Source organism: Leptonychotes weddellii, chromosome 6 (genome assembly GCF_054177405.1).
Source record: "Leptonychotes weddellii isolate Sample4059 chromosome 6, ASM5417740v2, whole genome shotgun sequence".
Taxonomy (NCBI): Eukaryota; Metazoa; Chordata; class Mammalia; order Carnivora; family Phocidae; genus Leptonychotes; species Leptonychotes weddellii.
This window is the reverse complement of record NC_138374.1, coordinates 124,675,056-124,698,879: the sequence shown is the minus strand read 5'-3', so window position 1 is coordinate 124,698,879 and position 23,824 is coordinate 124,675,056. Positions and strand designations below refer to the sequence as shown.

The window sequence follows — 23,824 nt, the reverse complement described above, 5'->3', positions numbered from 1 at the left end:
ATTCTATCATATAAGAATCATGAAGTGATTATAACATTATCTTCGAAATGTAGGATCACAATCAGAAGTAGACATTTTGGCTTCATTTTAAACTAACCATATATTATTTGAAAGTGAAACAAGAAAATTTGTTTTTATTTTATTCCATTTCTGGGATCCTACTTTGCTTCAAAGGAGTCTGAAATATATTTTCATATTGGTCCAATTGCTTGGGATCCACTGAGGTTGTTACTAGAGAGATTTGGTGTAGAAAACCCAAAGCAAATGTCTTTAATGGTGCTTGGGGTCATTGAAAACTTTCAAGCATTAGACTTGACATGAAAGACACAGAAATCATTGCAAGGTCAAGGTCATTCAGCAATTGTAGTAATGCTGCAAGTGAGTAGAATTTGATGGTTTCCCCAAAATGCTTGTTTTATAAAATAAAACAATATTTTAGTACATTTAATATACTTAGTATATTTAAAATAAAGTTTTGAAATTCCTTTTATTCAATACGAATCAATATAAATTTAATTCCATGGAATATGTATGCATATATGTATATATGTAAATATGCAACTGTATATATGAATTATATATGTATATGCATGTACATATTCATGAACCTAGATCTTCTTCAAGGTATAAAATGTGAAAGTAGAACTTACATATAGATATAGGTCTAAATGTTTCTTTCAAATTTTAGAAAGAAAAAATAATGATACAAACTCATTTTATTAAAAGATATATTCATAGCTAATATTTTTTTAACCTAAGCTTAAACACTTCATTTGCTAGACTCACTTGTTAAAATACTGTCCGTCTTACAAGATATCAAGGTAAAAAATACTATTTATTTTAGGAAACCAAAATACATGCTGAATTTTCTATCTTCTGCTCTATAATTATTAGGAGATTATAATTCACAATTCAATTGTCATTTAATAACATTCAGTTTATATTTTATATATCATGACTTTAGTACAGCAGTTTTCTAAAAGGTGTTCAAAAGTGGAGAGAGTTTATGTAATAGATGAAATATTATAGCTGTTAAGGTGATTGGAATTGAACACATATAGTATATATAAAAAAGAGAGATGACAGTTTACAATTATTGGATGCTGGTGGAAGCATTTGATTAAGATTAGCACTCTTCTCATATTTGTCCTTGGGGAATTCTGTTTTTGTGTTAATGATTATATAAATATTTGGGTATGAGGGCAATTTGGGGGTGTAATCTGGAGATGGGTGAATGGATAGACATAGATATATACAGATCTATGTAAATAGATCTATCTAACCATATCAATTTTTACCTAAAACTTCATGCAATGTAGGACTGTAGTTCTATATTTGAAATAAAGATTAAAGCTATTCAGAAGATGAAACCATTTGAGCCATTCTTTGGTGACGTTTGCTGCCTTTTACAACCTTTGACTTGATTGTTTTTGATAATAAGAGTGTTTGTGTTGGTGGTTCCTTCTATGGGGAATTCCATTTCTCCATCATTTACTAGTCTCCTGAAACATTTCTTCTGGAAAACATTTTTTGACTATTCTTTCTTCCTTTTTGAGATGCACCATAGTCATGTTTAGCTCTGCCTGCCTCCCACAGAATGGCAACTCAAGAAATGAATGTTGAGAGAAAGTATTAAAGCATGTGAAAAACTACTGGAAGCATAGTTACCTGGAACAATAGATGATTGGATAAACCAAGAGTCACCCTGCTACTTAATGGGTAAAAAATGATATCAATTCTTATTAAGTCAGGAACAATAAATGATGATTATCATCTGTACTGCTATTTAATACTATTCTAGAAATTATAGCCCATGTGTTGGGACAAAAATAAAAGGTAGGACTATTGGAAGGAGTAGACAAAATTATTGTTTGTTTGGTTTTTCTTTTCTTTTATTTTTTTCAGAAAATGTTGGAGTATACCTAAAAAAGGGAGAGAACACCCGAACCTATTACAAGTGATTATAATGGTACGATAAGATGGTTAATTAAAATAAATGCACAAAAAAGTTTCTGTGACTCAGCAATTACAAATCTAAAGGCGATCTTATTTATAATGGCAATAAGATATATGCAATTTTGTATAAACCTAAAAAGACATGTCCAGGATCAATTTAAGGAAAATGGAAAGTAGAAACTTATAATTATTTTAGTGTTAATTTAAAAAGTGAATGAATCGAAGGCTTGTTAATAATAGAAAAGAAGGATACTGAGAGGAAGAATAAATTGTCAGATATTAGAAGTATTATAACGTAATAGTATGGTATTCTATTGCTACAAAAATATATCAGTGGAACAAAATAGAAAGTGTGGAGAGTAACTCAGGAGAATAGATTTTAATATTTAATATTTAATATTTTACAGATGCATTTCAGTCAGTAAACATTCATTCAGCAAATACTTTTGAGCATCTATTAGGTGTCAGCTGTTGTTTAAATTGGGGAAAATGCAGAAGTAAATAACACGAAGTTCCTGCCTCACAGAATGTGTTATCTTTAGTTTTTAAATGTGTAAGGAAAAACCTAGGCTATATCCTGATCTCACACTGTATGTCAAAATAGATTGTAAATAGAATATAATGTTAAATATAAAAATATGGGAAATGAACAGAAAAAATATAAATAAATAACAATTTTTGAGTTCAGAGACCTAATTATGAAAGCAAAGAGAGGGATATACCATTACTGAAAAAAAAAAAAAAAAACCCAGGAAAATGATACCTTTACTAAGAGAAGAGCACTTACAAACTAGTAAGAAAGACAAACAACACAACTTCCAAAGAAAAACTGGCAAAGAATTTTGGAAATACCCAAATGAAGAACTGTGATGAAAGAAATTCAACTTCAGTAGTCATCCTAAAAATACAAATTAAAATTAGAATAAGATCCCAATTTTAATCTAATGCCAGATGGTGTCTCCCAGATATGCCTGGCCGTATCTCCTCATGATACTGGAAATATTTTGCTTGACAATGGTTGCAAGACTTTAGATAAGATAGAAAGGAAATTAAGCAACTTGAGAAGTCTCTTGCATTGAAGTCGGAAATGAAAAGGCGGTTAGATGAAAATTCTGCTTGATTAATTTATAAATTCACACACTACTGCAAGATCTTAGAGATCATCTAATCCAGTACCTCCATTTAAGATGAAGAACCTGAGCCCTGTTCTGGGCAGGAAATGAGTGTTCTGGTGTATGGATGTTTCAAAAACTATCTGGTGATATTGCTTCCTTGTATCTTTATCATTTGGAGATTAAAATGTGTGATTAGTGCTTATAACAGTGACATTCAGACAGTCACAGTTTTTAATTGTTCTTAGGAGGTAATAGAGGATTATTTTAAAGATGAAAGAGAGTCTTCTTGGTTTTATAAAGATTAAAATTAACTACAGTTTCCCAAAACTTACTACACAGTAAAATGCTACTCTTTTTATTTTTCTCTAGCATTCCCCTACTTTTTATCCTAATCTATACTTCCAATGTAATTTTTAGAATGTTGATCTAATGTTTCCCAAGTTCTTTCGTGGTCATGGCTGACAATTTAATTTAAAAAATGAAGAAATAATATGTTTAAATAAATAAGACAAAATTTTGGCATTCTAATAAAGAGTTAGCTATTTGGGGGTTAAATCCAGAGCATTTATAACATTTTCAGATTAGTTTTCAACTGTTATTTTGTCAAGTATCATCAGTAAAGATTTTGTTATTCATGTATTTGTAGGGCTGGTTACCATAAATATTTTATTAATGGAGACATTTTTAGCACCACCTAATGGCAGCCAAGTAAAAAGAAAAACCTTTTCCAATTTAGAGTTTATTTGCATAATTCAAATTAAGCTATATAGCAGAGTTGCTTATATATGAAACTGAAGTTTTACATTCCCTGATGTACCAAATAGGCTGCTAGAAATCCATCTCCAAGCCATTGGCTTGAGTAGAAATGATGCATAAGGGATATTTGATAATGAAACCAAGAGATTTCTGCTTTCTTCATGAGAACAAGTATAAGAAAATTTGTAATAAAATATCCCAATTTTATGTGAGGAGTTTTATTTTAATTTTAGGAATTTATGCATCAAGACTTCATTCTCCATACCCCAGTTAATTTCCTGACAAATATAGCTTGACTATTGCATTAGCATATTTAATTTGTGTAGTTTTTCAGTAGTGTTCATAAAGCTTTGACCAATTTAATATACTAGTCTAATAAAGCATCTTTTACTTTCAGTAGATTTTTTAAAACTAAGAGTCATATCTTTATTTCTGTTTATTCTATTAGAATTGTTTTTATTCAGTGTGAGTTGAACAATGTGGTTTATATCAGAGATAAGTAACTCTAGCTTAAGCTGTACCTATTTACCTCATATGGTTCCTAGCAAGATTTGGGAAATCTGTTGACGGTCACATCCTTAGCTTTAGGATCAACGGATCTGGTTATGTTATACATCTGAAGGAGAGTTGTGATAACACCAGATTTGAATGTCCTTCATCCTCATCTCAGCACTTTGGCTTGATACTTCTTTCGGCTTTATTTGATCAAATAATCACTATTTTTAATAATATTGTCTCCTGTAAAATCCTATAAAATATGTAATTAATAGAATAGTCTACAAGCTGCCTGGATTCAAGAGAAATATGTGTGTATATATACATATATATATAGCTGTTGCTTTCCTATTCCCACAAAATCTCTTGTGTAATTAATGGGAACCTGTGCTTCCAATTTGGATATAGATGAGTGAAAAAGACTTTTACTCCCATGGTAACAAGAAAAACCTAGGCTAAATAAATATCACAATTTTCTATGAGGTTGTCAAAGAGCCGGTAATGCAGAAAACCCTGGATGAACTGAATTTTGGGCAGAAATGAATGCTTCATAGTTGATCAGAGACATGTGGAAGCTTCCATATCTGAGCGTGGGTACTTGACCTCAGGGAAGTAAGCCTGATTTATATAGGGAGAATTTTCAGGATCAAGGAGAAATCAGCTGTGCATTAGACAACACTGTGTCTTTGTGAGATGAAATGGGATCTAGAAGAGATCCAAATGCAAAAAAAAAAAAATAGGTTAGCCCCCAAATCCTACTATTGTCTAACTCATATGTTCCCAAGAAAGTGCCTATTGAAGAGGGTCTAGAAATGAACACTTGCAGTGTTCTAGAAATGAATTCTTGCAGTGATTGGATTCTGGAATTATAAAGGAATGTAATCCAAACATGAGCCGAAAATATCTATAATTTCAACCCAATCTCCTGCCTGCTTAACTACAAATAAAATCAAAGCAGTGACATCACTAGTCATTTTGAGAGGTGTTAAGCACAGGTGAACTCAATCTAACTAAAGCCCAATTTCAGTTAAACACAGTCAACAGAGGTATATTCTCAGATGACCAAATTATTGAAATTGGAATGCAAAAAATTTATAGTAAGTATTGTAAATATTTTAAAGAATTTAAAGGTAAAGCTGCATATAGTAAAGGAAGAAAGAGTATTTTAGAAGAGAAATGGTAGCTCTAAAAAGGAATAAAATAAAACCTATATTTGAGAAGTAAAAATATACAACAAAATCTTTACTGAGTGGGCTTAACAGAAGGTTAATGAATTTGAACACAGATAGTTATGAAATAAACAAAAACAAAGAGAAAAAAGATTGAAAAAATAAACAGAGGATCAGTAACTTGTGGGATAATATCAGGAGTTCTAACATACATAGAGATGAGGGATTTAGGAAGAAAAGAAAGAAAATAGGCAGGAAAAAATATTAGGAAATAACTATTGATAAATCTTCATATTTTATGATAAAACAGCAACCTCCAGATAAGAGAAGCTCAGGGAATTCCAAACAGGATAAATACAATGAAAGCCATATCTTACGGATATTATAGTCAGATTACTAAAAACAAAAGATTAAAGAAAAAGTAAACCAGCTAGAGAAAAAAAGATATATAACATATATACAATGAAAAGAATGATGGCTAACATTTCATTAGAAATAATACAGGCTACAGGTAATAGAATGTTTTGAAAACAATAAAAGCCAACCTGAATTCTGTATTCAGTGAAATATTATTCAAATACCAAGTTGGGAAACATTTTAAGATAAACAATAACTGAGTTAATACCTCATGAGTAGTTCTAAACTACAACAAAGGCTAAATAATTTTTTTCAGGCTAAAGGAAAATAATACCAGATAGAAACTCAAATCTAATGAAGGAATAAGGGAAAAGGAAAATAAAAAAATATATATGAATAAGTAGAAAAATATTTTCTTGATATTTGACTGGCAGAAGCAAAAATATATATTCTGCATTTCACACATATATAAAAGTAAAATTCATGACAACACTAGCACCAAAGAGCAGAGGATGGCATATAGAAGTATGCTACTATAGAGATCTTGTGTGTGAAGTGATATAATATTAATTTGTGGTAGAATATTATAAGTTAAGAATGCATATGATGGTCCTTAGAGTAACCATTTTAAAAAGTTTAGCTATTTAAAATTAACTCATTTTAAATAATCCATGAATCAAAAAGAAATCACAAGGGAAACTTTAAAAATTGAACATTTAAAAGTTAAAAAACCAAAGTACAGCATATCAGCTTTTGGTATGCAGCTAAAGTAGTGTTCAGAGAGAAATGTATAGATTAAGTAATTATCTTAGAAGAAAATGATCCAAGCCTTTCCAAGTTTCTTATTAAAAACTCCAACAAAGAAGTAAACCCAAATAATAAGACACAAGAAATAATTTAAGATACTATGAGATATCAGTGAAATAGAAACAGATAACAAAGCCCAAAGTAGGCTTGCAAGATTATTGGGAGGTGGAGGCCAGCATGGGGAGGGGGGTGACTTAGAACTGTTTTCAAAAATCAATCAATATGGTTCACCACATTAATAGAGGAATTAGAACGAAGGAATTAGAACATATCAATAGATGTGGAAAGCATCTGACAAAACTTAACACGTACTTATAATGAAAACTTTCAGCAAACTAGGAATAGAGGGGAACTTTCTCAGTTAGATGAATGACTGCTACAAGTATCCTGTAATATAGTGAAATATTGCCTGCTTTGCTTTTCAGATAGGAATCAAGTCACATTCACATTTTACTCATGGTCCCAGCCACTGCAATAAGGCAATAAAATATAATAAAAGGCATAAATATTGGAAAGGAAAGGAATAATGTCTTTATTTGTATTTGACATGGTTATGTATGTATGTTTAACAAGTACTAGAATAAGACAAATTCAGAAAGGTTGCAGTATAGAAAGTTAATATAAATGAAATTAATCAAATATATTAGTAATAAACAATTAAAAATGTAAAAGAACATTTAAAGGAGCATTCAAAACATAGTACTTTAACAGGGGCGCCCAGATGGCTCAGTTGGTCAACCATCCGACTCTTGGTTTTGGCTCAGGTCATGATCTCAGGAGCCGGTGGGATCGAGCCCCACGTTGGACTCCATTCTCAGCATGGAGTCTGCTTAAGATTCTCTCTCTCCTTCTCCCTCTGTCCCTCCCCCCAACTTGTGCACATGTTCTCCCTCTAAAAAAATAATGAATTAATTAAGGAGAATACTGGAGTTGATGAGTGCTATGGTAACAGGTAAAGCAGAGGGGTGGTTAGAATTGTTAATAGACCAGTCCTAACCAGCCAATCAGTGAAATTGGGATTTGAGAAAAAGACCTGTAGAAGATGAGGTAGCAAACCATGAAGAGATACCTGGGTTTCTTATGGGTTGTTTGTCTTTTTCTTATTGATTTGTAGGATATATTCCGGATATTTACCTGTTATCAGAAATACGTGTTGCAAATATCTGCTCCTACTACGTTAGTTGTCTTTTCACTCTCCTATTCATGCCTTTTGTTAGACAAAAGTTCTTAATTCTGATACAGTATAATTGATCACCCTTTCTCTTTCTATTATAGTTTTATCTCATTGTTCAAGAACTCTTTGCCTATTCCATGGCCTTGTAACTGTATTGTTTTTATGATTAAATGTTTTAAGTTATAAAACATTTGTATAAAAGTTAAATATTTTCAGCTAAATCTTGGATTTTTAGATTTTTTTAAATGCTAGGCCATGGATGTATGTGTATTTTATTTTATTTTTTTGGAATATTTATTTATATATTTGAGAGAGAGAGAGAGAGCACATGCATATAGAGGGAGAGGGAGAAGCGGACTTCCCGCTGGGCAGGGATCCTGACCAAGACCCTGGAATCATGACCTGAACCGAAGGCAGATGCTTAACCAACTGAGCCACCCAGGAGCCTTGTATGTGTATTTTATACATCTATGTATCTCAAGAACCTAGAAGAGTGGCTGCACAAAGTATGTGTTCCCTAAATATTTCTTGAATGAATGAATAAATATTAAGATAGGAGAATGTTCTATCATTTCTCCAGACATTTGAAACAAAAATATTGAACTTTAGAATATTTCCTGATTTTTCTTTTAAATCAAAAATCTAAATTTTAGGCAAGTGAGAAATGCATGTTTTTCACTCTTCTATTCATTTTAGTCAGAATTGCTCCTTAATACAAACCTTTAAGGTAAAAAAAAATACTTTGGTACTGCTTGGCTCTGGTCCACATGTCTTCTTATTCTTGGGACAGGATGAAAGCACATTCATAAGGCATAGGGGAAGAAGGGTCAAGTTCAATCACACAGCTATATTTATTTATTTTTATTTTTTTTAAGATTTTATTTATTTATTTATTTGAGAGAAAGAGAGAGAGACAGAGAAACAGCATGAGAGGGGAGAGGGTCAGAGGGAGAAGCAGGCTCCCCGCTGAGCCGGGAGCCCGATGCGGGACTCGATCCCAGGACTCCGGGATCATGACCTTAGCCGAAGGCAGTTGCTTAACCAACTGAGCCACCCAGGCGCCTGACACAGCTATATTTAAAGCTTCTGCTCTGTCAGTGTACCACGTATCTGTTTCCATTCTTTTGCCCAACACAAGTCCCATGGCTGAGCCTAAAATCAATAGATGGGATATATAAATATATAATCTTCTTACAGGAAAAGGGGGTGTGATAATGTTGAACAATTAGGTATTTTACCGTTCTGTCTTGTGGTAAATTCAATAAACTTTTCTTTGAAATATTTTATATATTCATCAAAAGATTGTTATACTTATATGCCAATACATGTATTTGTGAATTTAGTTCACTCAAAAAATTGATTATATGATTTAAGGCATTGGGCTCAAAAGATAGGACTTATCTATATCTATGGCACTATTATCAAGAACATGAAGTCTCAATGGATGTGTGAATTTTTCATTTCTTCATAGAAAACATGCAAAAAATTTCATCTTTGTAATGTAAGCAGAAAAATGACAAGACTGAATTATTTGAAAAAGCTAAGGGAAAGTTGACTATACAACATCGAATCAATTTGCCCTCTATTATACTAAATCCTCCCTTTTCACAAGAAATTTTCCTTGTTCTGTGTAAAGTATTATATTTTAGTTGGGCTAAAAGTGCTTTTCTTTGTTATATAAGTGTAAAATTTAAAAATTAAATGTGTCTGAAAAACACATGCACTTGCATATCCCATAAGTGGCATATAATATTAGTTGATTTATTCCCACATATAACTTAAATAAATATTCCTGTAATTCTTACTCTGATTCCATTTCATTCACCAAATTTCCCATCAGTCAGGAACAAATAATTGTATTTCTAGATTGAGCAATTATTAATTTTATTAATTTCTTCCCTCATTCAAATCCTTGCTTTTGCTCTCCAGTCAGCTCCCACATAGGTGCCTCCAGCACACTTATAGAGAGTTTTATTATCTTCATGTCCTGAATTGTAGCTATTTTTATGAAATAACCTTCAGTTGTTTAATTTTAAAGCAATAGTTTTAATTATAGTATTTGATACCACATATACAATTTTTTTAAAAAATGGTAATAGATAAGATGTCTGATGGGGAGAGCTACTCTATACCCAAAGGAGAGAAGAGTAAGAGAAGAAGGGTTAGTAGAAATACAGTTGTTCTCTAGTCAGAATGTAGACCACACTTTGGCCAAATCTATGCTTTTGCTGGCAGATGTTTCCTTCTTTTACCTGATTGGTCTACCCTAATAATTTATTTCTTTGCCTCCCATTTCTTTATCAGTTTTTTTGTGATGAGTGCTTCACACCCACTACCTAGTCATCCATTCTCTCAATCCTTATCACTTGGTCATTTGGGCTCTGAACCATTCCATTCCATTGAAAAATATTATGTCTAATGATTGCTAATTACCAGCTCTGTAATCTTTTCTTCAGGTCTAATTATTCTGGACTTACAGGAAGTGTTACATGGTTAACTAACTTTGCCTTCTTAAAGTTCTCTCTTATCTAGGCTTCCATTTTATGGTATTATTATCCTTGTTCCAATTTTGTTATTGTTTTTTTCCTTTTCTTTTCTTAAATGGGGGGGCGCATTTCCCCTAAAGGTCCTTTTTATTTATCTACATTCTGCCTCAGGGAGACATGGATTCTTCACAGGTGATCACTAATTTATTTTTCTTGCTCCATCTCTTCTAAGATTTAGTTTCTTGTTTCCCAATGATGGATTGTTTTTGTATCATTAATATAAACACATTGTGCCCCAAACTGAACTTATATCCTCAACCCCATATTTTCTTCTTTTACCTGACCTTTCTATTTCTTTTTGATGCTTTTTCCCTTAGTAATTGATGAAAAGAATTCACCATTTTGTCCCACATCATCACCTCATATCAACATGTCTTAATGAGTTTCTTCTGAAATATACAGAGTCTATTCTTTCAATCCATTTAGTTACTTCTCAGTTCTTAATTAAAAACTTTATCATCTTATTCCCCCAGAGCACAGTGATATCCTAACTGGTTCCTCTGTGGCTAAATTATCTGTATCTTTTATACATGCCCCCATTAGTTTGGTTGCCATAATCCTGACTTTCAGCCTCTTACTCCCTTCCTCCACCCAAGGCTTAATGCCTTCCTTTAGTCTATAGGATAAATTCTAATAGGGAAGCTCAACCTTTTCAGTCCATTTATTAGGAAAGAGGAGCTAGGAGCAGGGGTTCAAATGAGTTTGAATACCTAAGAATGATTTGTTGGGGTGAACAATTTTATTCTGTGGTGTCAGAGACATGCTGGGATTGACCAGGTACAAGTTTAACAACAAGGACATAATGTCCTAGCAGCCAGGAGGAAGAGAATCAGAATGTGAGGCAATGCAATATCCAAATGGGTAGGACAAGTATGTTTAAAAGGGCCCAAAGCATAAAATCTAGAAGCCGAAGATGCAGAAGTTGAGAAGACCAGCCAGGAAAAATTTGAGTTGACTCTGGAAAGTCTGAAGTCCATATTCCAGGCTTGCCTTTGCTGGTGTTAAAAAATTTCACTCTAAAGGTACTTATCACACAACCTGCCTTTCCATCTTTGTCTTCTATTCAAACTTCTCAGGCTGAATAATCTATGGCAGACAGGCCAAGATGTGGTCTTGCCCATCTCTCCAGACCCATCTCTTAACTCCTGCCCACACATGCAACATTCCTTAATAATTTCCATACCTCTAGCCCTTTGTAGAGTTTCCTCCAAAGTCCTTTCTACTCTCAGAAAACAAGCTCCAGCTTCATATTCTCTGTGAAACCTTCCTCAATCCCTTTGAATCAAATTATATCTTGTATATATCTCTGTATCACTTATCACACCTCATTATACATTTTTGTTTTGTCTTTTTCCTCAACTAAAACTTAAGGTCAGGCACTGGCTTGTCAGTTTTTCTTCTTTACTGTGCAGTGGAGTATTCAACAAATGTTAATGTTTCATTGATGCGTAGTTAAAAAATGACAATTTGATACGAAATGACTTCTGCTTTCCTGCCTCCACACCTATGCTAAAACTTCCCCCTTACCTCTGATGCACCTCTCCCCTGCCTTCTCCTCCTCCAGACTCTCAAAGGATTCAATAAATGCACTTAGATACCATGTAATGAACTGGGGGTGGAAAGGTGAGTCAGACATGGTTCCTGCAGTAGTTGCAGTCTGTTGAACTCAAATTAAAACCCCACTTATGTAGGACCTTTGGTTACCAGACCAGCCTGAAGGGACCTCTCTCACCTTCAAACCTTCATAGTTCTGGTTGACCGTATGACTACTCAAATCAGTATTCACTAATTATTTAATATTGTGATCATGAGTTGTTTTTGATTCTCAAGTAAGTTCTTGACCTCTTATTTGATTCTCATCATACAATTTGTCTGTTAAGACCATTTTTTTATTTCCAACTAAACTGGGAATTCTTTGAGAACAAAGACTGTACCTCTTAAACTTCTTTGCCAGTTTCAATACATTAAGCAAAATGTGTTACACACAAGGAAAGGTGCTGTAAGTGAGTGGGATACCATGTGTTGAGATCATGTAGGGTAGTGGAAAGACATCTTAGGAAACAATCACAAGCTTCCCCTGCTTCCTGAGCTGGGGAAATTCCTGTAAGACAAGAGCATTGTGTGTCTAGGGCAGTAGGTGATCTGAAGGGTGAGGAAGACCCTGAAATTCTAAAAGCTGCAGACCATTTGGTTACAGGATCCTGTTTCAGAAAATTGGCTCTCTGGGCCACTTCACAGCAGGTCTTTCTAGTTTTTACCTTCTATTACTAGATTGATTCTTTAAACCTCCTAAGTATTTTAAACAGTGCCCCTTGTGTTCCTTTCATTCATGTCAAAAACCCATTTATTTTTATGGCTCTGATAATGTTTTCACATTGATACAACCCAAAAGCAATTTTGGGTTAACAACATGTCTTTTCATGTTGATGAGTTTTGCATAACTTGAAAGTACATTATATATTGATTAGTGGGAGTGCAGACTTGAGTTTCCAAGAACAGGTTGGCATTCATAACAAGATATATTTAAAACCAAATGGCTAGGACCATCCCAGTACACTGCTGTGTATAATTCCTTGACTGTACTCACTACATCATAAATAATAATGAAAGTAAATGTACGTTTATCAGAAAGAATCAACAAAACCCCAGCACTGATTTGCTGATTGCACTTGTCTCACCAGGCATTAAGGCCAGCTTTCGAACAAGGGTGCCTGAAGGTTTGATTGTCTTTGCCGCATCGCCTGGCAATCAGGAAGAGTATTTTGCACTTCAGTTGAAGAATGGACGTCCTTGTTTTCTTTTTGATCCTCAGGTAAATGAGTAATCATAAGACTTGATATTTTTGAGAGTGTCCTAGGTGCCAGATACTGAGGTAAGTGCTTATATTTCACATTGAATCCTCACCAAAAACTTGGAGGTAAGTACTATTATTAGCCTCACTTTACCAATGAAGACAATGAAACTTACAAAGGTGCTGATGACTTGCCCACAGCTAAAATAGCAGAGCTCATTTTCAAACCACATAGTCTGACTGAGAATCTGCAGGCTTCACAACCATATGCTGTCTTATAATGAAGATGAAAACTTTTAAATACATTTGAATAGATCTATTTTTATTTTCCTTGAAAGCAAAATTATGTCTCTCTTTAATTCTTCCACATTCTGTCTCCCTCCTTCTCTATCTTTTTCTCACTCTCTTTTTCTTCCTTCCTTCCTCCGTTCCTCCCTCCCTCCATCGCTCCCTCCCTCCCTCCATCGCTCCCTCCCTCCTTCCCCCCCTCCCTCCCTCCTTTGTTTACCAGTAAATATTTAAGTGCCTATCAGGTACTATAATGCTGGGTATCACAGACTACAATAGTTTTAAAGTTAAATGCAACCATGCCCCTATGAAACAATCTAGGTAAGATTGATGTAAAGTATTCATGAATGTTATGAAAGCGAAGTAGAAGATGCTGTGTGTTATAGGAGCATAAAATAAAGGGTCTTTCTTTTCTGAGTTGTCAGTCTTCTCTGAAAATGTGATATTTAACTGAGATGCAAAACAATGAGGAAAAGTCAGTCAGAGCAAGAGTACATGTCTGTACAGGAAGATATGTGTTTGAGGTGGGGCAGGACAGGGAAGATACTAATGAGAGATCAGGAAGGCACTGGGAATAAAATTTCCAGGCAGAGCAAATAGCAAATGTTAAGTGCCCAAGGTAGACAAGAACATGACTTATTCTATACATCAAGATGGATGTAATATGGCTGAGGGATTGAACAAAGAGAAAAGTGGGAGGTTGAAAAGCTGGATGTAGACCAAGTCATTTAGTGCTTTGTAAGCAAATGTGAAATTTTAAATTTTTCCCAAGGGCAATGGAAAAATCATTGAATAGTTGTCTTCACTTTAGTTAAACAAATATTGGTAAGAATTTGACAGTAGGTACAAATAATTGAGGAATGAGTAAGACTTTGTAAAAGATGTTTTACTTTCTATTTCCTCAGGGTTTCAACTTAAAACTGCTGATCTAAATCATAAGTTGTGCCTGCCAAGTCAATGTTTTACGTTATACTGTTAAGCCAGCATGACTTTTCCTCTCTGTAGCTAAACCATGGGCCAAGAGCTCTGGGTAAGACTCAGCACTTAATACACCCTGGACACCCACACACCTTGGAGAGGAGAGGCAGGGCATGGTGGGCTCAGTGTATCTGAGCATCATGGCAGGTTCCTTGCAGGGAACCTCAAGAGGCCAGCTGGGTTTTTCCTGTTTCAGGAAGCTGGAAGAGCCATGAGTTGACACTGGAAAGACCAAGGAAGAAAGGTTTATACCTGGTGTTTTGACAGGGGCCTGATAACTGCAAGGCCAGTATTTGGTGGGTATTCAGGCACGGACTTCTGGGTGTTCTGTAGAATTGCAGTTTCTTAAGGGGTACCAATAGGTGGGCAGTGAGTAAGCAAAGAAGAAATAGCATCACACGTAAGCAGATCCAGCAGCCAGAAAGAATGGAAGAAGAAGCAGCTGTCTCAGAAGGCCAGGCAGATGGCAATGGGGAAAAAAGCAACCAGCACATTGAAGTTGATTCAGTGACAGAATTGAAAATATTATTTATCACTTGAAAACTTTAAGTAGGTGAATTAGGAGAGAGACACTGTTGAGCCTCAGATTAGCAGGTCAAAGTACATAACAAAAATATAAAAAGATAAAAAAGATGGAGACCACTCACATTATTAAGAAGAAATTCAGAAGGAGAACAAAAAAACACAGGTACAAAAAACCACAGATACAATAAAAAGGATAAAAAAAGATGAGAAAAAAATAATGAAATATAAAGTAGGACAGCATATCCTTAATTGATTATAAATTTATTGAAAGGACTCATGAAGTTCTAGTCAAGGTTAAGCAAAACTTACGCTTCTGTAGGACCTCTATATGCCAGGCATGATTCTAAGTGTTCACTGTATATGTAAAACACACACACACACACACACCTCATTTAAATACCACAACAACTCTATGAAGTAGATACTCTTACTATTCCCACTTTACAAGTAAAAAAAAAAAAATCAGAGCCACAGTAAAATTAATTTCCCCAAAGTCATCCAGCTAATTAGTGATGAAGTCAGGATTGAAACGCAGGCATTCCACCTCCAAAGACCATGATTTTAATTCTGATACTATACTGCTTGTCAACATGAAAGAATAATGCTTGTTAATATCCAGAGACTCAGATAAAATACTATCCATGCACCATATGGAAGGAAATATTTCATCAAGCCTTCTAACCAAAAGGAGAAAAAGAAAAGTCTGAAATATGAAGAGGAAAATCAGTGGTGAATATTAAAACTGACAATATTAAATTCAACTTAAATATTTAATGGCAGTGTGACTAGAAATGTGTTTTATGCTGCCAAAGAATTTTTGAAATAGAGGAGACATATGGCAAAGGCAAGACAGACAAATCAACCTCTAATAATTGTTTGGTGCTAAAATTGCTAAAATTTGAAGGAGAGGGAAAGATAAGTGATTTAAAAGTTTCTAAAGGTCTCAACTTAGTGGAGAGGGCATAGAGGAATGGATCACATTGGTGTCTTATTTTCATAAAATAAATAGGCCAAAATGTTTTGTTTTAAATGCTGTGAAACAGACATTAATTATTGATAGAATGAAAATGTTCCAAGAACATCCAAATTAACAAGGTGAAAAGAGAGACTAAATGCTAGATGGTCAAAATCAACAAAAAACCTGAAAAGAAAGGAAACAGTACAGTAAAATGGAAGAATGTCAATGAGAAAGAAAAATCTGTCTCTGCTTTTTCTCCCTCAACCTGTTAATATCTGGGAATAATTGAGAAGAAGCCAGATGGAGAAAAACCTTAATTGTATAACCATTTATTCATAGAGCTTTTAAAGTATACAAAGTGGGTTCACATTAATTATCTTAGTTCATTCTTGAAGTAGCCACTTGAGGTAGTATTGTTTTCATCCCTGCTTTAGATGAAGTGGTCTAACTAGGGTCACACAGTAATTTAGTGATTGAACTGGCACTGGATTTAGTTTACTGCATTCAATGCAGTTTTGTTAAACAGCTATTGTACTCCAGGCTCCATGCTATGCTGTTATGTGCTGGGAACACAGTAATGAGACATGAACAAAATGCCATTCACTCCGGCCATCCACTCATCTGGGCCTCCCTGTCCCACAACTGGAGTACAGAGTCTTTGCTTGAGTTGGACAGGGCAGGGAAGGAACAGGACCCAGAGGACTGTCCTATGGTGACTTCACATTAACTCGCACTTACAGTTGGTCATGCCCATCATAAATGTCCATCCCAGTGTCTGTGTGATTCTAGATGACTATGCACATCCCAGAGCTCTATTTGCAACCATACACTGGCTTGTTGTTCATCACCTATTTTGAGTACCATACACACACACACACACACACACACACACACACACACACACACCAAACATGGGCAGAGTCTTTGCGGAATTAATCCAAAAATGATTTCCTCAGATCTGAAGCATGACTGTCATCTCTTTGGGCAGTGTTGTTTCCCTTTGTGAAGAATGTGGTATCCTAAACTTCTACAGAATAGGAAGGTAAAGGGGTTAGCTCCGCTCAGCCTCAGTATTGTTGTTATGATCCTGAGAATGGCTGCCAGAAAACTCTCAGACTCATCTTTTTCATCTCCTTTTCAATGATCAGATAGTCCAGTGTAAGACATGATAGCGGAGTTCAGGGAAGCATTCATGGGACATTGCCAATGATTTCTGTCCTTTTCCCTTCTCCGTCAGATACTTACTTAGAGCACTCATCACTGTCATTAGCTTCTCCAGCTGCTCTGTCCCTACCCTCCGTACCCAAATCCTAACCTGTATAAAAAGTTGGTAGGTGCCAGCCAAGTATGAGTCGAATTGTTATAGCCAATATATGGAATATATGGAATATGGAATAAAAGTATCTGATGAGATTGGCGTGGCTTTCGGCATCACCATTGACTTCGATACAGTGAACAAGACCCCTCACACGGCAACTCTGCGGGACCGAGACTCCATGCGGCAGATTAGAGCAGAGGTCTCTGAACTGCCCAGTGTAGTCTGCGATCTGGCCAATGGAAGCATCACGTGGGCCGATGTGGAGGCCAGGGATCCTGTCTTTGAAGGGCAAGAGACTGGTAAAAAAGAGACAATCGAGGAATGACGACAATTTTAACGACTTTTGACCACTTGCCCTAATAAAAAAATAGCTCTTATCATGTCCACTTTACAAACAGCATTGCAATTACTCCTGGGGACTGCATTTTATCCTCAGTGGCTGCCTGATCTGACCCCCACGATTAAAGTTGAAGGAATTCTGAAAAAAAAAAAAAAGGCAAAAGTTACCTGCATTTTTAGGAAAGTGGCAATGAATTAATTCAAAAGAAAATTAAGGTATTAGTTGAGCAAGATTACTTTAGGATGTACTTGAGAACAGGTAATCAGATATATTATACTAAGTGGTCTTAGGACATGATGTTATCTCTGTGTGAAATAGTGGGCTCAAGCTAGCGGAGACTGTGTCCTTCCCCACCACTAAGGAATTTATACTGCAGTGCAGGTGAACTGGATGTATCTGTTCACTTTTTAATGAAATCTCTACATATTTTCAGACAAAAAATTGTTGAAATAGGAGTAGAGAAAATTTTGAGTATTCTTCCATTGTTTTTTCTCCTTTTAAGTAGGAATAAGAATACAGCTACTTGGAGAAAGTTAGAGGTATCTCACGTTTAAGGAAGTTATGTTTTATTTGCTTCCCATTGATATGCAAATTATTTATATATTGAATACTTTAGGTACCACTGTAAGCCAGTTTTCTTTCCTCTATCTTTGAATGAGATATGATTATCTAATGAACACCTTATTGTACTAATCAGACAAGCAGTTATTTGCTTAATGTGTCTTTCTTATCAGACTGTACAATCCAGTGAGGGCAAAGTCTGTCTGTTTTGTCCTGAAACAGATCCTTGAGGTTAAGTCCTTGGAATATAGTAGATGCTCAATAAATAAATGTCTCTTGACAGATTGACTCACTGACTGACTCAATAACTATTGGTAAAATATACTCAAGTAAAAATTGGTAAAATATAAAATTACCCATTTTCTAGGCTAAAATTTCCAGCTCTTTAATGATTATTTAATAATTTAGTTCTTATTTAATTTCTCAGTTTGTTAGAAACTTTGACTTTGACGGTTGATTATTTTTAAATTACTGTCCCAAATCCATTCAAAATAGTTAAATTTGAATTGAAAAGAGCATTTTATAGGAATTTAAAGTCACTACTGTCTAGCACATTGCTTAAAATAACTTGAAGTCATCATGTACGTTTTTTAAAATATGTGAATAAACTTAAGTAATGAATTCCTTACATAACAACATAATCCTACATAGAGGCTATAGGTGTAAAAAACTTATTTGGTTTCCCTTTCAATGATCAAATGCATTCTGTGAATAAGTATTTGGGGAAGGGAGAAAGATTCTTCACAATATTTAAAAGTTGTTAAGAGTCACAGTAAAGAGAAGTTCCTCTGATTCTTAATTGCTGTATTTTTTTTGTTAAATCTCTAACAATTAGCTATCATCTCCCATTCTTTATTTGATTAATTCCAATTTGGATATACTTGGTCAGATGATATGTTATTGACCAATAATGACTTGTGGTTGTCATTGAAATGTTTTATGTTCAGTGACATTGAGAAGAAACTCATATTACATTCTGATTTCACTTAGAAGGGAGCTGAGAACGTGAAAGCTTTCAAACAATTCTGAATGACATTTATTTAACATGTCTGGTGTTTTCCAAATGGAAAGAACAAACTGTGTGCTATAACACTAGAATTGATCACAGAATTATTCTCTTAACATTGGTGGGGGAACATAATTTTCAAATGATCATCAAAGAATAATATGCTAAGTTCTTCCAAGTATAAAGCAAATTTGGCATCCTGAGGCTCTGTGTTACATACTTGAATTTGTCTCCAATAAATGTGATTTCTGATGTAGAGAACTATTAATGCTTCAAATTGTTGCCAAACATAATATGAAGAACCACTTACTCAGACACCTGATCTTTAGAATGCAGCATCGTTTGTAACAATTTTAACGCTAACTAAGTACACTTTGATGAGACAGCATTTAATAAAATGCTCATTAATTTCATCATTAGCAAGGGTATGCTAAGAAGTAAGCCAGTTTCTTATGTCACGCCCAATTAGCATCCCATGCTAGTAATCCCATTAGTATTGTTGAATTCACTAATGGAAAAACTAATGGGCATACTACCAGGGCACATTAATTGGGCACGACACCAGTTCTGGTTTTAATTATTAAACTACGATAATGAAATGTGTGTTTGTAAAATATTAAAATGTTGAAATAGGGTTGAAGAAAATAAAAGAGCATGTAGAGGAAAGAGATATAAAGAAAGTCCAACTACAAAAATTCAAGGACTAGAAAATGGATTTACCAAATGGTCATCCTTCTAGCTGAGCAGGTTGACTATAAAAGTTGGGATATTGTCCACATGAGAAGCAACTCACCCACCCTCATGGGAAATTAAAAGCTGTTTTTTGATAATACGAATTTCTGTATGTCATACATGTTGTCATGCTCTGTATGAGGCCTGACAGGAGCCAATTAAATGTGTAGAATGGACATGTTACATCACTGAAGCTATTTTAGGGAAAAATAAACAGAAATGTTTTACTTAAGATGATATGACTCACGTTGCCCTTTTTGTGATATAAATCTTCAATTACATCAGGTAATTACCACTTTTCTCTTTTTGAAAAATGTTATTCCAAAATTATGGAAGTTTGGTGAAACATTCCAACTAATTAAAAAAACATTTTATAATATTTTATCCAGTCTTATTTTGTTTTTTAAAAATTTTTATTGGATTGAAGTTAATTATTGCTAAGAAAATCAGCTTTTAGGGCGCCTGGGTGGCTCAGTTGGTTAAGCGACTGCCTTCGGCTCAGGTCATGATCCCGGAGTCCGGGGATCGAGTCCCACATCGGGCTCCCTGCTCGGCGGGGAGTCTGCTTCTCCCTCTGACCCTACCCCCTCTTGCGCTCTCTCGCTCACTCTCTCTCCCTAATAAATAAATTTAAAAAAAGAAAATCAGCTTTTATTAAGAAAGACATTTTTTTTCACTGAGAAGGTTTGGAGTAATTTTCTGATGTTTTTTTCTTTAATAGTAGTAGTAGTAACTGATGATGGTGACAAAATTGAAATATCTTCTATTTACTCTTATTTGCTCACTAACACTAAAAAAAGGGTAACATTGTGCTGAACATGATATGCTGAAAAAGTGTTCACTTGGCTAGAAAGTACTCAGATGGAAGGTTTCTCTTCTACTTCTCTTTCTCTGTTTCCTTATCTTCACCTCCTTTCTGCTGATTTCTGTTCTTGATATCTGCCATTTCCTACTCTTACCTGCTTAGGAACTCATTTTTAACTATGATACGATGACCTCAGATACAAGTATAAATGCTAGATTTTAGACTACAGAACATTGAGTACAAAGTTTAACTGCAATACTTATGGTCAATGTATTAATAGCTGGCTAATTTTTAATATGAGTCTCATTCCTTCTCATTAGCAGTGTAGTGAAGGTAAAAGAAACTAAGTTGCCAGATATTTCCCTATCTTTAGAACAATCTGGATTCAATGGTATGTTATTAGTTTTAAATTCTTATTTCATATTTCTGCCAAAATTTTAAGAGCTAAAATTTTAGAATAGAAAATTCCTTACCTTTTATATAAGTGCTCAAAATGCAACTGTGCTTGTAAGAGATTTTTATTCCAAAGAGAAGGTCTTTTCAGGTTTGAGCACTATGGTGTTTGCAGAAGGACATCACAGAAAAGCCTGAATAATGTTAGGCATCAACTTTAATTTTGAGTTCGGTTTGAAAATTATGCATGCTTCCATCATGATCATGTCAAAATTTATAAATTGGTTTTTAGCAAATATAGAATTATATGCATATGAGTTTAAAAACATATATATTCATTCATTCATTCCTTCATTCCCTTAAGGGGTCTTCAATGGAAGTTACTCCAACTAATGATGGTGGGAAACAATACAGTGATGACAAATGGCATGAAATAATAGCTATTAGGCATCAGGCTTTTGGCCAAATCACACTCGATGGGCAGTATACAGGTAAGGACTTGATATATATAAATAGTTCTATCAGTATGCTAATGTTGCCATACTTTTCTGTTGTTTATATTTCTACATCTTTCCTTTCACCTTTATCTCCTCCCCATTTCATCTGAATTGCTGTTGGGTTTGCCTTTGGGGTGCTCCTAAAATGATGAATTTTTTTTTCGGTGCTTCTTTTTATTATTATTATTATTATTATGTTATGTTAATCACCATACATTACATCATTAGTTTTTGATTAAAATGATGAATTCTGACAACCATTTTCTCATTATACACAGTTATAGTAAAGCAAGAATAACAGCAGAGTCATCAGTAGTAATTTTGTCTTTTATAATTTTCAAGGGCTTTTATTGATGGTCTCTCATGTTATTTTTGACCTGCAGAAGACAAACAAAAGAAAGCAGTTATTATATGCATTTTAGAAATGATGAAACTGGGTCTCAGGAAAGGTAAATAACTTTTCCCAATTTACACAGTTTGTAGAAAGGGTTCTTGGGACGCTTATCCTGCCTGTAATTCAAAGTTTAGTATTCTTTCCATTCTACACTATCTGCTGTCCTTATATAATTATAAAACAGTTACAGTACCTGCATGATGATGCAGGCTTTTATTAATATACTCAGGAAATATGGAATTATAGTGAGCACCTACAGTATGCCAGGTATTGCTCTAGAAACTCTGGATACAAAGAGCAAAATTTACATTTTAGGTGGGAGAGGGCCAGGAGACAGTATAAATAAATACTGAACAAGTATCAGGTAGTGGTATATACTGAAAATAATAAAGCAAGAGAGGAGAGAAAGTGTGTGTGTGTGTGTGTGTGTGTGTATTGGGGAGGGAATGTTTTGATTTCATAAAGAACTGTTAGAAAAGGCCCCTTTGATAAGGTGACATTTGAACAGAGACCTAAAGAAAATAAGTGGGTAAGCCAGGAGAATAACCAGGAGAAGAATGTTTCAAGCCAAGGGAATAGTTGGTACCAGGGCCCTGAGGTGGGAACATATATATGGCATGTCAGGAACCAACAAGGAGGCCAGTGTGGGAAAGAGTGGGTGAAGGGACTAATAGGCTTTTAGGGCTGTTTTACATAGGGCCTTGTGGGCTTTTGCTTGGAAAAAGGGAACCCATTGGAGAATTTTGAGAAAGGAGTGACATGATCTGACTTTGCTCTTTAAAAGGAACACTCTGGCTGCTCTTTGGAAATGAATTTTAAGGGGAAGAAGGGTGGAAATATGTAGAGCAGTTAATAAACTTCTGTAATAATTATAAAATAATTCAGGCAAGAAAAAATGGTTTCTTGAACCAGGGAAGTAAAATTGTCAATATAATGAGAAATCTGGGTATATTATAAATGTTAAATTGAAGGGATTTGATTCAAGAGGAGCAGGGGTTGGCAAATTACTTATGGGCCATATCCAGCTCATCATTGTTTTTATAAAGTTTTATTGGAGCACAACTGTACCCATTTGTTATGTATTGTCTGTGGCCATTTGAAGCTTCATGGTCTACAAAGCCTAAAATATATACTACCTGGCCCTTTACAGAAGGAGTTTGTTAATCCCTAATGTAGACCATGACTGGTAAGTTTAGGGCCTGGGCAACTGGAAGAATGTAGCTGCCATAACTGAGGTTGACAGGATCATGGGAGAAGCTGACATGGAGAGAGATGTTCAGTGTGAACATCTGTGAGGCATCCAGGTGGATATATCAAGTAGTTTAATGGATACAACTCTTAGTTCAGGGAAGATTTCCAGACTAAGGATATACACTGGGAATTGTCAGCTAAGGATGGCATTTAACACCAAGGGACCAGATGTAAGTAGAGCTAATTAGAGTGGTTTGGGTTCTGAGGGAAAAAAAAAAAAAGAAAAGAAAATCCCCCTACTCCCAAGAAAAGATGGAATTATACAGAACTCTTAACAAGAGATTTGCACTGTTACACAACATAGCCAGGGACCCAGGCCTGTTCTGGTCTTTGGCCTGGTCATTCGCATAGGTGTCCAGCCCTCTAGGTCATTCTTCTAGAGGAGTCAGGATATCTGTGCACGTGGAGAAAGAAAGAGATCTGAGAAGGGAGGAGGCCTGGTCCTTCCAACATCAAGATGTCAGGCTGTGGAAAGAGCCAAGATGTCCATCGACAGATGAATGGATAAAGAAGATGTGGTATATATACACAATGGAATATTATGCAGCCATCAAAAGGAATGAGATCTTGCCATTTGCAACGACGTGGATGGAACTGGAGGGTATTATGTTG

General features: G+C 34.9%; 1 protein-coding gene across 1 annotated transcript in view; it reads left to right on the top strand.

Annotated features, from left to right (window-relative positions):
- Window positions 1-23,824, top strand: part of USH2A (usherin) — a 602,856-nt gene that overhangs the window by 193,331 nt on the left and 385,701 nt on the right. The window contains exons 14-15 of the mRNA XM_081823209.1: window positions 13,057-13,187; window positions 21,435-21,561. Coding sequence (XP_081679335.1) covers window positions 13,057-13,187; window positions 21,435-21,561 — 258 coding nt within the window. The remainder of the gene's footprint in view (window positions 1-13,056; window positions 13,188-21,434; window positions 21,562-23,824) is intronic.